Below are 16,740 nucleotides of genomic sequence, written 5' to 3' on the forward strand. Positions count from 1 at the left end.
GTCTTGTTGTACAGCCTGTTCACTAGTCTTCTCTTGGTCTTGTTGTACAGCCTGTTCTCTCCTCTTGGTCTTGTTGTACAGCCTGTTCACTAGTCTCCTCTTGGTTTTGTTGTACAGCCTGTTCACTAGTCTTCTCTTGGTCTTGTTGTACAGCCTGTTCACTAGTCTTCTCTTGGTCTTGTTGTACAGCCTGTTCACTAGTCTTCTCTTGGTCTTGTTGTACAGCCTGTTCACTAGTCTCCTCTTGGTTTTGTTGTACAGCCTGTTCACTAGTCTTCTCTTGGTCTTGTTGTACAGCCTGTTCACTAGTCTTCTCTTGGTCTTGTTGTACAGCCTGTTCACTAGTCTTCTCTTGATCTTGTTGTACAGCCTGTTCTCTCCTCTTGGTCTTGTTGTACAGCCTGTTCACTAGTCTTCTCTTGGTCTTGTTGTACAGCCTGTTCTCTCCTCTTGGTCTTGTTGTACAGCCTGTTCACTAGTCTCCTCTTGGTTTTGTTGTACAGCCTGTTCACTAGTCTTCTCTTGGTCTTGTTGTACAGCCTGTTCACTAGTCTTCTCTTGGTCTTGTTGTACAGCCTGTTCACTAGTCTCCTCTTGGTCTTGTTGTACAGCCTGTTCTCTCCTCTTGGTCTTGTTGTACAGCCTGTTCACTAGTCTTCTCTTGGTCTTGTTGTACAGCCTGTTCTCTCCTCTTGGTCTTGTTGTACAGCCTGTTCACTAGTCTCCTCTTGGTTTTGTTGTACAGCCTGTTCACTAGTCTTCTCTTGGTCTTGTTGTACAGCCTGTTCACTAGTCTTCTCTTGGTCTTGTTGTACAGCCTGTTCACTAGTCTTCTCTTGGTCTTGTTGTACAGCCTGTTCACTAGTCTCCTCTTGGTTTTGTTGTACAGCCTGTTCACTAGTCTTCTCTTGGTCTTGTTGTACAGCCTGTTCACTAGTCTTCTCTTGGTCTTGTTGTACAGCCTGTTCACTAGTCTTCTCTTGATCTTGTTGTACAGCCTGTTCTCTCCTCTTGGTCTTGTTGTACAGCCTGTTCACTAGTCTTCTCTTGGTCTTGTTGTACAGCCTGTTCTCTCCTCTTGGTCTTGTTGTACAGCCTGTTCACTAGTCTCCTCTTGGTTTTGTTGTACAGCCTGTTCACTAGTCTTCTCTTGGTCTTGTTGTACAGCCTGTTCACTAGTCTTCTCTTGGTCTTGTTGTACAGCCTGTTCACTAGTCTCCTCTTGGTCTTGTTGTACAGCCTGTTCTCTCCTCTTGGTCTTGTTGTACAGCCTGTTCACTAGTCTTCTCTTGGTCTTGTTGTACAGCCTGTTCTCTCCTCTTGGTCTTGTTGTACAGCCTGTTCACTAGTCTCCTCTTGGTTTTGTTGTACAGCCTGTTCACTAGTCTTCTCTTGGTCTTGTTGTACAGCCTGTTCACTAGTCTTCTCTTGGTCTTGTTGTACAGCCTGTTCACTAGTCTTCTCTTGGTCTTGTTGTACAGCCTGTTCTCTCCTCTTGGTCTTGTTGTACAGCCTGTTCACTAGTCTTCTCTTGGTCTTGTTGTACAGCCTGTTCACTAGTCTTCTCTTGATCTTGTTGTACAGCCTGTTCTCTCCTCTTGGTCTTGTTGTACAGCCTGTTCACTAGTCTCCTCTTGGTTTTGTTGTACAGCCTGTTCACTAGTCTTCTCTTGGTCTTGTTGTACAGCCTGTTCACTAGTCTCCTCTTGGTCTTGTTGTACAGCCTGTTCTCTCCTCTTGGTCTTGTTGTACAGCCTGTTCACTAGTCTTCTCTTGGTCTTGTTGTACAGCCTGTTCTCTCCTCTTGGTCTTGTTGTACAGCCTGTTCACTAGTCTCCTCTTGGTTTTGTTGTACAGCCTGTTCACTAGTCTTCTCTTGGTCTTGTTGTACAGCCTGTTCACTAGTCTTCTCTTGGTCTTGTTGTACAGCCTGTTCACTAGTCTTCTCTTGGTCTTGTTGTACAGCCTGTTCTCTCCTCTTGGTCTTGTTGTACAGCCTGTTCACTAGTCTTCTCTTGGTCTTGTTGTACAGCCTGTTCACTAGTCTTCTCTTGGTCTTGTTGTACAGCCTGTTCACTAGTCTTCTCTTGATCTTGTTGTACAGCCTGTTCTCTCCTCTTGGTCTTGTTGTACAGCCTGTTCACTAGTCTTCTCTTGGTCTTGTTGTACAGCCTGTTCTCTCCTCTTGGTCTTGTTGTACAGCCTGTTCACTAGTCTCCTCTTGGTTTTGTTGTACAGCCTGTTCACTAGTCTTCTCTTGGTCTTGTTGTACAGCCTGTTCACTAGTCTTCTCTTGGTCTTGTTGTACAGCCTGTTCACTAGTCTTCTCTTGATCTTGTTGTACAGCCTGTTCTCTCCTCTTGGTCTTGTTGTACAGCCTGTTCACTAGTCTCCTCTTGGTTTTGTTGTACAGCCTGTTCACTAGTCTTCTCTTGGTCTTGTTGTACAGCCTGTTCACTAGTCTCCTCTTGGTCTTGTTGTACAGCCTGTTCTCTCCTCTTGGTCTTGTTGTACAGCCTGTTCACTAGTCTTCTCTTGGTCTTGTTGTACAGCCTGTTCTCTCCTCTTGGTCTTGTTGTACAGCCTGTTCACTAGTCTCCTCTTGGTTTTGTTGTACAGCCTGTTCACTAGTCTTCTCTTGGTCTTGTTGTACAGCCTGTTCACTAGTCTTCTCTTGGTCTTGTTGTACAGCCTGTTCACTAGTCTTCTCTTGGTCTTGTTGTACAGCCTGTTCTCTCCTCTTGGTCTTGTTGTACAGCCTGTTCACTAGTCTTCTCTTGGTCTTGTTGTACAGCCTGTTCACTAGTCTTCTCTTGGTCTTGTTGTACAGCCTGTTCACTAGTCTTCTCTTGATCTTGTTGTACAGCCTGTTCACTAGTCTTCTCTTGGTCTTGTTGTACAGCCTGTTCACTAGTCTTCTCTTGATCTTGTTGTACAGCCTGTTCTCTCCTCTTGGTCTTGTTGTACAGCCTGTTCACTAGTCTCCTCTTGGTTTTGTTGTACAGCCTGTTCACTAGTCTTCTCTTGGTCTTGTTGTACAGCCTGTTCACTAGTCTCCTCTTGGTCTTGTTGTACAGCCTGTTCTCTCCTCTTGGTCTTGTTGTACAGCCTGTTCACTAGTCTTCTCTTGGTCTTGTTGTACAGCCTGTTCTCTCCTCTTGGTCTTGTTGTACAGCCTGTTCACTAGTCTCCTCTTGGTTTTGTTGTACAGCCTGTTCACTAGTCTTCTCTTGGTCTTGTTGTACAGCCTGTTCACTAGTCTTCTCTTGGTCTTGTTGTACAGCCTGTTCACTAGTCTTCTCTTGGTCTTGTTGTACAGCCTGTTCTCTCCTCTTGGTCTTGTTGTACAGCCTGTTCACTAGTCTTCTCTTGGTCTTGTTGTACAGCCTGTTCTCTCCTCTTGGTCTTGTTGTACAGCCTGTTCACTAGTCTCCTCTTGGTTTTGTTGTACAGCCTGTTCACTAGTCTTCTCTTGGTCTTGTTGTACAGCCTGTTCACTAGTCTTCTCTTGATCTTGTTGTACAGCCTGTTCACTAGTCTTCTCTTGGTCTTGTTGTACAGCCTGTTCTCTCCTCTTGGTCTTGTTGTACAGCCTGTTCACTAGTCTCCTCTTGGTTTTGTTGTACAGCCTGTTCACTAGTCTCCTCTTGGTCTTGTTGTACAGCCTGTTCTCTCCTCTTGGTCTTGTTGTACAGCCTGTTCACTAGTCTCCTCTTGGTGTTGTACAGCCTGTTCTCTCCTCTTGGTCTTGTTGTACAGCCTGTTCACTAGTCTCCTCTTGGTGTTGTTGTACAGCCTGTTCACTAGTCTCCTCTTGGTTTAGTTGTACAGCCTGTTCACTAGTCTCCTCTTGGTCTTGTTGTACAGCCTGTTCACTAGTCTCCTCTTGGTATTGTTGTACAGCCTGTTCACTAGTCTCCTCTTGATCTTGTTGTACAGCCTGTTCTCTCCTCTTGGTCTTGTTGTACAGCCTGTTCTCTCCTCTTGGTCTTGTTGTACAGCCTGTTCACTAGTCTCCTCTTGGTCTTGTTGTACAGCCTGTTCACTAGTCTCCTCTTGGTCTTGTTGTACAGCCTGTTCACTAGTCTCCTCTTGGTTTAGTTGTACAGCCTGTTCACTAGTCTCCTCTTGGTCTTGTTGTACAGCCTGTTCACTAGTGTCCTCTTGGTCTTGTTGTACAGCCTGTTCTCTCCTCTTGGTCTTGTTGTACAGCCTGTTCTCTCCTCTTGGTCTTGTTGTACAGCCTGTTCACTAGTCTCCTCTTGGTTTAGTTGTACAGCCTGTTCACTAGTCTCCTCTTGGTGTTGTTGTACAGCCTGTTCACTAGTCTCCTATTGTCTGGTTTTCCCCTCCAACCTTTTTCCCTGGTTTGCATCTGGCCTGTTTCAGAGGTCAAGATCTCTCTCTACCTGCAGGCATACAAATACAGACACACACACACACACACACACACACACACACACACACACACACACACACACACACACACACACACACACACACACACACCCCTAAAACACAAATGAGTTGTGCTGTGCGGTAAGGCTCTCAAGCAGTGGTGGAATGTACCCAGTTTTCATACTTGAGTAAAAGTAAAGTTACCTTAATAGAAAATGACATAAGTGAAAGTCACCCAGTAAAATATTATTTGAGTAAAAGTCTAAAAGTATTTGGTTTTAAATATACGTAAGTTACAAAAGTAAGTGTAATTTCAAATTCCATATATTACGCAAACCAGACGGAACCATTTTCTCTTTTTTAAATGTACGTCTAGCTAGGGGAACGCTCCAACACCGACAAACGAAGAATGTGTGTTTAGTGAGTCCGCCAGATCAGAGGCAGTAGGGATGACCAGGGATGTTCTCATGATAAGTGCATGAATTGTGCAATTTTCCTGTCAAAATGTAACTAGTACAGGGACAACGAGGAGGGTGTCAGGGAAAATGTATGGAGTAAAAAGTACATGATTTTCTTTAGGAATGTAGTGAAGTACAAGTTGTCAAAATTATGAATAGTAAAGTAAAATACAGATACCCCAAAAAACGACATAAATAAAAAATACTTTAAAGTACTACTTAGGTCATTTACACCACTGCTCTTAAGAGATGCTGAGTCGTGGAAGTCAGAAGCACCCTGGGTCACTCTACTTGTTATTGTGTGATGGTTGTCTTGATGTATGCTGGGGAAAGTGTCTCCATTACTGTTGGGAAATGTAACTTTCACTTGTTTTCTCTCCTTTTTCACTTTTCTTTCCCCCCACGACTTATGCAAATCTTTTCCCTCCGCATCCTTTTCTCTCATTCCACTGCTCCCTCAATATGTTCCCTTTTCTCCCTCTCTGCCTCTCTCTCTCCCTCCCTTTTTTCCTCTGTCTAATATCCTTTCTATTCCCTTCTCTCCCTCCCACAGGACATGTGTGTGGTGTGTGGGAGTTTTGGCCAGGGGGCAGAGGGCAGGTTGCTGGCCTGCTCTCAGTGTGGCCAGTGTTACCATCCCTTCTGTGTCAACATCAAGGTGAGCCCATCTCTTTTTTTATTTTCACAAGATCAGCTTTAAAACCATAGCTCTCTGATTTTTTTCTCTTTCATGAGATACAGATGGTGGTTTTGCTTATTGTGTGTGTTAAATATATTTGGTATTATATATTCAATAGGCTTTAGATAGACGGAGCGATAGAGAGATCGATATTGAAATAATTTTTGGGATCGAAAGAGGTGATTATCATCAATACGTCACATAAATAGTTAATTTCACAATACAAAAAGGATTGAGAATTATTTTTTATTTTTTTACAAGAATCTACCATTGTTCACCCCTTCCACGTTTAATTCCAATGGTTGGTCTCCCTTTTAGTTCCATTCGAACTTGCCTCCCGGTCATATTGAGATCACCTCCTATTATGACTGTATACCCTACGCATAAAAGTACCACCACAGATGTTCCGTTTACTTATAGCCTACGTTTTAAACTTGGTTCTTGTACAAAAAAAAATATTGTCTTTGGCTTTTAAAAGTGTTTCTATTTCGTGTTTCCTTAAAAGCCATGTAGATTATACTTGAAGGTGTTAATTTGGTATGGCATCATCAAAAAATATAGGGTGACATACTATGTAGGGTTAGGTTTGGCCCCTTTTTGTTTTTGCATCACCTGTAGATGGTGAGGAGGAGTGACAGCGTTTGACAGTTTGAGCAGTCGTGCTGGCTTTCTCAAAAGGGAACAGAGGCAGGGGAGAGGGCTTTCTTTCCTATCTCTAAAAGGTCATACCCAACCAGCCAATGATGTATAAAAACACTGAATACGTCTGTCTTTGAATAATGTGCAGTATAGTATGTCTGAAAGCCATATGAATGTACATTTACTGTACCACTGTTAGATGCTAAGTAACTGAATGGTTTCCATATGTACGAAGAGAAAAACGGCAGACTCACTGAATCAGCAATGAGACAGGGACTGATCGTTATTTTTCGACCAAAAGTTTCAGTTTCGGTTACGTAAGCATGTGGCTGTTCCTCTTCCATTCCCACGACTCTTTTAGGCCCTAGGAAACTCATCTGGGTGTCGTGTGTGTGTGTGTGTGTGTAGCATAGTTTAGTTGTGTAGTTGCCAGGTGATTCCCTACAGATAGTATTAGGTTCTGTGTCGACCTCCAGAAGCAGCTTTGAGCAGAGGTGTGAAATAATTACTGGGATGATTAAGAGGATTCGCATAAAGCACCTTGTGTGGAATCTCTTGATGTACTTATGGCCAAGCCTTATCGCCGCACTGCTACCTACTCTGGCAGACAAACAACATTAAATGCTGTGCATCCATTGGATCTAAGCCCGTTTCCTTTGATATACAGTGCATTCAGAAAGTATCTCTTTTTTTTCCCACATTTTGCTACGTTAGCCTTACTCTAAAATGGATGAAGTAAAAATGTTCCCTCATCAATCTACCCACAATGCCCCATATTGACAAAGTGAAAACAGGTTTTTAGACATTTTACACATGAAAAAAAATACACTTTATTTACATAGGTTTTCAGACCCTTTGCGATGAGACTCGAAATTGAGGTCAGGTGCATCCTGTTTCCATTAATCATTCTTGAGATGTTTCTACAACTTGATTGGAGTCCTGTGGTCTCCATTGACCTGTGGTCATTCAATGGTATGGACATTATTTGGAAAGGCACACACCTGTCTATATAAGGTCCCACAGTTGACAGTGCATGTCAGAGCAAAAACCAATTAATGAGATCGAAGGAATTGTCCGTGGAGCTCCGAGACAGGATTGTGTCGAGGCACCGATCTGAGGAAGGGTACCAAAAATTGTCTGCAGCATTGAAGGTCCACAAGAACACAGTGGCCGCCATCATTCATTTTGCTTTGTCATTATGGGGTATTGTCAATAACAGATAAATGTGTGTAGATTGATGAGGGGGGGAAAACTATTTAAATCAATTTGAGAATAATGCTGGAACCTACCAAAATGTGTAAAAAGTCAAGGGGTCTGAATACTTTCCGAATGCACTGTAGGGTGTCGTTCCTGCAAATAACACCTCAACCAGTCGCCACTCCAAGCCGTGTCATAGTTCATTGTAGTTGGAACCGTAGCCTTTTCAATGAATCAATAGTATGTTAAGCAGTTGTTTTTGCTTTTATGATCGCCATATGCATGCAGTCCCGTTTGCCTAATCTGACTCCTCAATGTATTCAGTAGAGTTGCCCCGTATAGAATGTACAAGGCTATTTAAAGGACCATTTATCTGTTATTGACATCATGTTAAGAATACGTATTTTGTGTCCGCCGTCTCAGTCTACCAGTTCCAATGGAAACGGTGGCCTACTATAGAATTAATCTATAATATATTTAGTAGTAATTTGATCATGGTATTGGGTAACTGTTTACTATGCAATCTCTAAATACCTGACCCAGAGTCATTGACTAAAAAGCCATTTTAATGGAGATATCCATAGACCATGCTTTTTAGTCCAGGAGTGGTTGTAATCTGGTTGGCTAGGCCATCCAAGTAAAAATCATTGGACCAACGTCAGCTTGTTATGTGATATTCCCTTGTATCTTTTGTCTGGCTTTCAGCACATGATGAGAAGAGGCAGAGTGGGGGAGGAGGGTCTTTCTCTAGTTGAATTGATCCTCCCCCTCCCCCATGGTTTATTTAAGCAATAAGACCTGAGGGGTGTTGGGGCAATGGCCAATGTACCACAGCTAAGGGCTTTTCTCATGTACGATGCAACGATGCCTGGATACAGACCCTTAATCGTGGTATATTGGCCATATACTACAAACCCCAGAGGTGCCTTATTACTCATTAGAACAGTAAAAATCCATATTTTTTCATACCCATGGTATAGAGTCTGATATACCATGGCTTTCAGTCAATCAGCATTCAGGGCTCGAAAGACCCAGTTTATAATGGCTAATAAATACCAGTGCATCCCTCTGACAATTAGCTCTTCTGGAAGATGTGCTGCTGGGAATTAGAGTTGGGATTATTCCCCTGCTATATAACACACAACCATTAGTCAATATGTTCCATTGAAATGAAGCTTAAAGGGGATACCTATCCCTGCCGTGCCCCTTTAACTCCCCCCGAACCTCTGCCCTTTTCCCTCTGTGCTACCAGATCACCCGGGTGGTGCTGAGTAAAGGCTGGCGCTGTCTGGAGTGCACAGTGTGCGAGGCATGTGGCCAGGCCAGCGACCCGGGCCGCCTGCTGCTGTGTGACGACTGTGACATCAGCTACCACACCTACTGCTTGGATCCGCCCCTACAGACAGTGCCCAAGGGCAGCTGGAAGTGCAAGTGGTGTGTATATGCTGTGACTGCTGTCACTCACGGAGCACAGCCAATCAGAGCTTGTCTGGCTGCACCAGTGATGCTGTCGAATATTTTCGGAAGATGACTTGTTTTTATTGTTGGTCTGTCACTCTTCTTTCCCTTAGTATCTGTTGATATGGCTCCATCTCTATAATGTACCTTCTCATCTACGTTTCTGTGTGGCCCCTCCCCCTCACACGGCTCTGTAGCAGCGCTGTATGGGATTTTCCCCCATATCAGGTGTAACGCCAGTCCCTAATCCCCAGTCAAACAACGCTCTGTTGACACTGCAGCGAGACACATTCATTCAGGTCTTTCCTTGGAGCCACGCCAGTGACATTTATTTTTAGGGCGGCTCTTTTCATGGTGGATGATCCGTACACACACACACTTCAGTAACTGTAGTCTGTTATTTTAGTGTTTATATTAGGTGTGTGTGTCTGTTTACCCTCAGGTTTGTTTGGATGAACAGTATTTGTGTGTGTGCATTATCATTGGACACATCTGTGTTGGAATGTATGCTACATATACTGTGAGTCGCTGTGGTTGTGTGTATTTCACCCCTGCTGAATCTCGTCCCTTCACGCCACCCTCTCTCCCCCCTGCCATAGGTGTGTCTCCTGTACCCAGTGCGGTGCCACCTCCCCTGGCCTGAGGTGTGACTGGCAGAACCACTACACCCTGTGTGGACCCTGTGGCAGCCTGGCATCCTGCCCGGTGTGCATGCACAGCTACCGTGAGGACGAGCTCATCGTGCAGTGCCGCCAGTGTGACAGGTGAGCAGCGCTCCCTCTGCCAGGCCAGGTGCCAGCCGAGCATGATTGGGTGGCACTAGGGCCTGGCAACACTGTACACGTGGCATGCTGGCATCCAGTGTTCAGTTTGGCAAAGACAACAGTCCAAAGATTTACTACGGCTTAATTTAGTCATCATAAGGCTTGAGGGGCCAGAACGTATGGTTGCTGTGGCAACTGGATTAAATGCATGTCAGAGTCTGTGTGTAGGCAAGTGCTTCTTTATGTGTCTTTGTGTATCTGATCTTCTCCTTCCCATCAGGTGGGTCCACGCGTGTTGCCAGGGCCTGAACACGGATGAGGAGGTGGAGAATGCAGCGGATGATGGCTTTGACTGCACCATGTGTCGAATGCACGCTCTGCCTTCACAGGGTAAGACTCCAGACCTAGCCCACACACGGTGAAAGCTATGTGTATGATAGACCTGACAAATAGTTATGTGGTGTTGGCTATATGATGCTCCCGAGTGGCTCAGTGGTCTAAAGCACTGCATCAGTGCAAGAGGCGTCACTGCTGTGCCTGGTTCGAATCTAGGCTGTATCATATCCGGCCGTGATTGGAGTCCCATAGGGTGGCACACAATTGGCCCAGCGTCGTCAGCGTTTGGCCAGGGTAGGCCGTCATTGTAAATAAGAATTTGTTCTTACCTAGTTAAATAAAGGTAAAAAAAATATATATATATATATATATATATACACACTGCTCAAAAAAATAAAGAGAACACTTAAACAACACAATGTAACTCCAAGTCAATCACACTTCTGTGAAATCCACTTAGGAAGCAACACTGATTGACAATAAATTTCACATGCTGTTGTGCAAATGGAATAGAGCACAGGTGGAAATTATAGGCAATTAGCAAGACACCCCCAATAAAGGAGTGGTTCTGCAGGTGGTGACCACAGACCACTTCTCAGTTCCTATGCTTCCTGGCTGATGTTTTGGTCACTTTTGAATGCTGGCGGTGCTTTCACTCTAGTATGGGTCTACAACCCATACAAGTGGCTCAAGTAGTGCAGCTCATCCAGGATGGCAGATCAATGCGAGCTGTGGCAAGAAGGTTTGCTGTGTCTGTCAGCGTAGTGTCCAGAGCATGGAGACGCTACCAGGAGACAGGCCAGTACATCAGGAGACGTGGAGGAGGCCATAGGAGGGCAACAACCCAGCAGCAGGACTGCTACCTCCGCCTTTGTGCAAGGAGGAGCAGTAGAAGCACTGCCAGAGCCCTGCAAAATGACCTCCAGCAGGCCACAAATGTGCATGTGTCTGCTCAAACGGTCAGAAACGGACTCCATGAGGGTGGTATGAGGGCCCGACGTCCACAGGTGGGGGTTGTGCTTACAGCCCAACACCGTGCAGGACGTTTGGCATTTGCCAGAGAACACCAAGATTGGCAAATTCGCCACTGGCGCCCTGTGCTCTTCACAGATGAAAGCATATTCACACTGAGCACATGTGACAGACGTGACAGTCTGGAGACGCCGTGGAGAACGTTCTGCTGCCTGCAACATCCTCCAGCATGACCGGTTTGGCGGTGGGTCAGTCGTGGGGTGGCATTTCTTTGGGGGGGCCACACAGCCCTCCATTTGCTCGCCAGATGTAGCCTGACTGCCATTAGGTACCGAGATGAGATCCTTAGACCCCTTGTGAGACCATATGCTGGTGCGGTTGGCCCTGGGTTCCTCCTAATGCAAGACAATGCTAGACCTCATGTGGCTGCAGTGTGTCAGCAGTTCCTGCAAGAGGAAGGCATTGATGCTATGGACTGGCCCGCCCGTTCCCCAGACCTGAATCCAATTGAGCACATCTGGGACATCATGTCTCGCTCCATCCACCAACGCCACATTGCACCACAGACTGTCCAGGAGTTGGCGGATGCTTAAGTCCAGGTCTGGGAGGAGATCCCTCAGGAGACCATCCGCCACCTCATCAGGAGCATGCCCAGGCGTTGTAGGGAGGTCATACAGGCATGTGGAGGCCACACACACTACTGAGCCTCATTTTGACTTGTTTTAAGGACATTACATCAAAGTTGGATCAGCCTGTAGTGTGGTTTTTGAGTGTGACTCCAAATCCAGACATCCATGGGTTGATAGGGATCCGATTTCCTGGAAAGATGCTGTAAATAGACCCCTATGCACGATAGTTGATGACTAGTTGTTTAGAGAGGAGCTAGCCAACAACACAGCTAACACAATCACTTCATACTGAAGCTGGAAAGACCGCAAACTAGCTGTAATTCGTTTGACCTGTTTTCTATTATAATTTCTTTGTATATATCCATAAAAATGATGCTGATCATGATTTCGACTGGCTGAGAAACTCACTTGTCTCATCCTGACTCACGACATGTTCATTACTATGGGACAGCCGGAGATGGAATTTGAAACAGTGTTGCAAATGTCGGAAAGACAGACAGCAATTTTTATACAAATCTCCACTGTTGAAAACTAAATGTTAGTCTAAAAGAAATGTGAGAAAATGTCTAGATGCTTTTTATAGTGGAGATCAAGTTTATAAATTGCCTGGCTGGGCTGATGAGACGGTGGATTGCGCAGTCAGATGGAACAGAGTACTATAAATAGATTTAGCCGGTGGTAACTTGTGGAATAGACACCGGCTGGAATGTGGATTAGACCCACTTGTTGTATAATTAAGCAATAAGGTACCTCTGGGGTTTGTGGTATATGGCCAATATACCACGGCTAAGGGCTGTTCTTATGCATGACACAGCCCTTAGCCGTGGTATATTGGCCATATACCACAAACCCCCGAGGTGCCTTATTGCTATTTTAAACTGGTTACCAACGTAATTAGAGCAGTAAAAATACATGTTTTGTCATACCGTTTTGACAGCCGTGGTATATCAGACAATATACCACGGCTGTCAGCCAATCAGCATTCAGGGCTCAAACCACCCAGTTTATAATGGTTAATATATCCTACTTGTATATTTTTTTTATGTACTTGTAATGTACAGTGTTCCCAAGCTCATCTCAATGAACTCAACCAGCTCCTCTCAATTAGCCTAAAGGCATCCTCTATTCTGTTAATGGGACCAGGCTCAAACAAATGTGGGCTGTTCATTACAACAGCAGATGGCTAGAATTAAATATCAACCTGCAACCTGTTCACTCATCCATTCTATCTGATAATGATTGAAATTGGGGGCAGATTTTTACCTCCGACAAAAGTGAGGCGGGATGGAAAAGGGGAGGTTGGGAGATAGACATCCTTATTTGATTGATGGAATTATTGAATTAACTCTCAATTAACTAATAGTTGAGTAACATATTTAAATGTTTATTCTTTACATTTTGTGGCGGCGGTTGGATCCGGTGCTCCCTGTTTGATGCTTTTACTAAGGCAACAGTGTTCACTGCTGTTTTTGACTTCAATGTCTTGAAATCGAAATCCTGCAAATCCTATCCATAATGACTCATGACATTTAGCAAATTTTTCATGTCATCGTTTCAGGCAAAATGAAAGCCCTCCTGTCTGATGGCTGCGAGGCCCCGATGGTGACCCAGATGGTGACTAAAATAAGAGAGCCAGGTAATCAAGCTCTATAGATCCAAATAACCCAGATAATTGTCACGGTTTATGAGGTGGTATGAATCAAATGAATCATTACTTTCTGCTAGTGTAGTTGACAGCGTTGGACTTGCTACTGTAATATCCACAGTATGAGGACACGAGTATTTCACTATTTGTAAAAAATAAATATGGTAAACACATATGGTTCTAGATGTGTAAGTGGTCTTCAGCATTTAGTTCACAATACTTAATATACTTCATGTTTAGTGTACTCAAAGTCCCCGTGAGCTAAGTTGCTGCTAGTTTTTCAGTCATTGTCTAATGTTGTTGAAATGTTTAAACTTCCCTTTAGCCAATCAGAAGACATACACCCAGGATGGGGTGTGTCTGACAGAGTCGGGCATGTGCCAGCTGCAGAGCCTGGTGGTGCCCTCTTCATCGACCCGCCGAGGTCAGAACAGGCGACCCAAGCCCAAGCTCAAGCTGAAGATCATAAATCAGAACAGTGTAGCTGTGCTCCAGACTCCACTGGACTCCCACTACTTAGAGCTGTCCCGGGACGGATACATGGACAACAACCGAGGTAAAGACTTTTAGGGTTTCACAAATGGTTGGCTGCATGTGCCCCACCTTGAGGGGGCTCCAATCTGGCAAAAAATGTACGAGAAGAAAGAAAGAGGATGTCTTGCTCAAATAACCCCCGCCCTTTTTGAGAAGTCTAATAATCCATTTTTGTTTTCATTGAAAATGTTATGTTGATTAATATCGATGATATGGGATGATGAGCTGGGATGAGAAGATGCAGACATTGGAGTTTAATGGCCATTCACATTGGCCAGCACTGGAATGTCTGGGCTATTTTCTGAGGATAGAGTTTTCAGTTACATTTTGTTGGTTTGACGGGGGGGCATAAATCCTTTCCTCGTTGCTTTTTAATCAGGACGGTCAAATGAAAGAGCGTATGTTTGCCAGGAAGCAACGTTTCAATCATCTCAAAATGGAGAGGCACAGGAAAAAACAGAAGCTTTCCTACCTCACTGGAACCTGTTTGGGAAAAGTGAAGCAGGGAAAGGAGAGCAGGCTTGTAATGAATCTGACAGAGAGAAGTCTTTGAAAACAGCCGTCAGCAAATTATACCTGAATTGGCATTTTGGTGATGAGGAGGCTGGCCAGGGATAACTGAATTAATCCACAGCCCATCTGTCAGAACTCTGCTCTGAGTGCAAGCAAGGGCTAATGATGAGCAATTAACCCTTTCCTGGTCCTCTATATTTAGCCCATGCAGCGGGTGAATTTTCAAGCCCTGTTGAGAGGGAGCTTTTGAATGGCTGCTGTACACATCACGTAACGCAATGTTATAATGTAGCTATGACCGTACATGAAATTATGACAACGCACACACAGATAATTAGATTCGATTCATCTTGGCTTGAAGTCTATTTGACCCTTTACAGCAGTGAACTTGGGTTGTGATCAGGTACTAGGGACTATGTTAGGGTGTCTGTAGGTGTTATAGCCACTATAAGTGCAGTACATGAACCTCACAACCTCAATAACACCTAAAAAAGTCAACCTTGGACTGATCATGCATAAATCCGATATGTACAGTACATTTGTGCAAAGACCAATATGTAAAGGATATAGACGTCAATCATTGACCAAATCCTGGAGATGCCACTCATTTGCATTTATAATCGGAGAAATACTCCAGTGTTATCGCTAAGGGGTTAACGCTAAAATGGTCTGTGGCTCATTTTGAATTCCACCACTTAATGTACTGCTGTGGCGCCTCTTCCAGAGGTCTTACTCGGACACCAGGCCCACCAAGATGGCAGACCTTCCATGGAAGATACATTGAGCTTTTTGTGGGTCACATAAAGTATGTGCAGGGTCGGGTCATGTTCATTAAGCACCAAATGCATACAATAGAGAGGGATTACCTAGAAAAAAAGTATTTTATTTTTCCATTGCAAAAACAGTTTTCGATTGCATGTCCTAATGAAAAAGACCTCGATCTGTAGTCCTGGGTTTGGTGACATGGTTCTGGTTTGGTCCTGGGTTTGGTGACATGGTTCTGGTTTGGTCCTGGGTTTGGTGACATGGTTCTGGTTTGGTCCTGGGTTTGATGACATGGTTGTGTTCCGTTCCGGAAGGGGACCTCATGATGTACTGTGACGTTAAGTCTGAGTCCAGCCCGGAACGGGAGCCCGTTGACGACGCCAAGGGTGCCGAAGACACCGACGGCAACAAGAAGAGGAAGAGGAAACCGTACCGGCCCGGTAGGTTCAAAGTTCAAAACATTTTTACATTTGGGGAGGTAAAAACGTACATGCATTTTGGCTCAAAGATGGCACAGCCTAAACTGTCTGGAAAAACAAATCCGTTCATATGAGGCGTCATTACAAAGTGTAAGGAACACCGACACGCATGGAAGGGTGTCCTTCTTTAGGTCAGCACAGACCTTGGGTCAGTTTAGTCTCAACTGGGTTGTGGTTCAAATCAAAGTTTATTTGTCACGTGCGCCAAATAAAACAGGTGTAGTAGACCTTACAGTGAAATGCTTACTTACAGGCCCTAACCAACAGTGCAATTTTTAAGTAAAAAAAAAAAAAGGTATTAGGTGAACAATCGATAAGTAAGGAAATAAAAAACAACAGTTGAAAGACAGTGAATAATAACAGTAGCGAGGCTATATACAGGTTAGTCGGGCTGATTGAGGTAGTATGTACATGTAGATATGGTTAAAGTGACTATGCATGTATGATAAACAGAGTAGCAGTAAAGAGGGGGTGGCGGGACACAATGCGGGTAGCCAATGTGCGGGGGCACCGGTTAGTCGGGTTAATTGAGGTAGTATGTACAGTTAGTGACTCTGCCTTGCGGTCGGAGGCTGAGCATTTGCCGTACCGGGCAGTGATGCAACTCGATGGTGCAGCTGTCGAACCATCTGAGGACCCATGCCGAATCTTTTTAGTTTCCTGAGGGAGAATAGGCATTGTCGTGCCCTCTTTACGACTGTCTTGGTGTGTTTGGACCATTCTAGTTTGTTGGTGATGTGGATACCAAGGAACTTGATGCTCTCAACCTGCCCCACTACAGCCCCGTCGTTGAGAATGGGGACGTGCTCGGTCCTCCTTTTCCTATTTCCTGTAGTCCACAATCATCTCCTTAGTCTTGGTTACGTTGAGGGATAGGTTGTTATTCTGGCACCACCTAGCCAGGTCTCTGACCTCCTCCCTTCCATAGGTCAGCACAGACCTTGAGTCAGTTTAGTCTCAAGTGGGTTAAGGCTCAGATTAAGCAAATTTTATAGCAGCTCTTAGGAACATCTTATGTGTAGCATCATAGGAGAAGAGGGGAGAGGGGATGTTGATAGGGATTAATGGACAGGGAAAGAGTGGTGGATGATGGTGGTAGGTAGAGGGATGGAGAGAGGGGGGGGGGTGGAGGGATGGAGAGAGAGAGGGGGGTAGAGGGATGGAGAAAAAGGATGTGGAGCAGATTTACGGGAGATGGAAAGAGGATTGTGATAGGGATGAATGAAGCAGGGGAGAGAGCAGGAAGGAGAGTGGTGGATGATTGTGGTAGGAAG

General features: G+C 44.8%; 1 protein-coding gene across 11 annotated transcripts in view; it reads left to right on the forward strand.

The window, feature by feature from the left end:
- The window catches only part of kmt2ca (lysine (K)-specific methyltransferase 2Ca), a 240,048-nt gene that overhangs the window by 177,785 nt on the left and 45,523 nt on the right, over positions 1 to 16,740 (forward strand). For all 11 annotated transcript variants that reach the window (XM_031796719.1, XM_031796716.1, XM_031796715.1 and 8 more), the window contains 7 exons: positions 5,410 to 5,514; positions 8,624 to 8,805; positions 9,429 to 9,593; positions 9,874 to 9,983; positions 13,089 to 13,166; positions 13,501 to 13,731; positions 15,302 to 15,427. In XM_031796719.1, the coding sequence (XP_031652579.1) occupies positions 5,410 to 5,514; positions 8,624 to 8,805; positions 9,429 to 9,593; positions 9,874 to 9,983; positions 13,089 to 13,166; positions 13,501 to 13,731; positions 15,302 to 15,427 (997 nt within the window). The remainder of the gene's footprint in view (positions 1 to 5,409; positions 5,515 to 8,623; positions 8,806 to 9,428; positions 9,594 to 9,873; positions 9,984 to 13,088; positions 13,167 to 13,500; positions 13,732 to 15,301; positions 15,428 to 16,740) is intronic.

The sequence above is a fragment of the Oncorhynchus kisutch genome, linkage group LG18, assembly GCF_002021735.2.
Source record: "Oncorhynchus kisutch isolate 150728-3 linkage group LG18, Okis_V2, whole genome shotgun sequence".
NCBI classification, from domain to species: domain Eukaryota; kingdom Metazoa; phylum Chordata; class Actinopteri; order Salmoniformes; family Salmonidae; genus Oncorhynchus; species Oncorhynchus kisutch.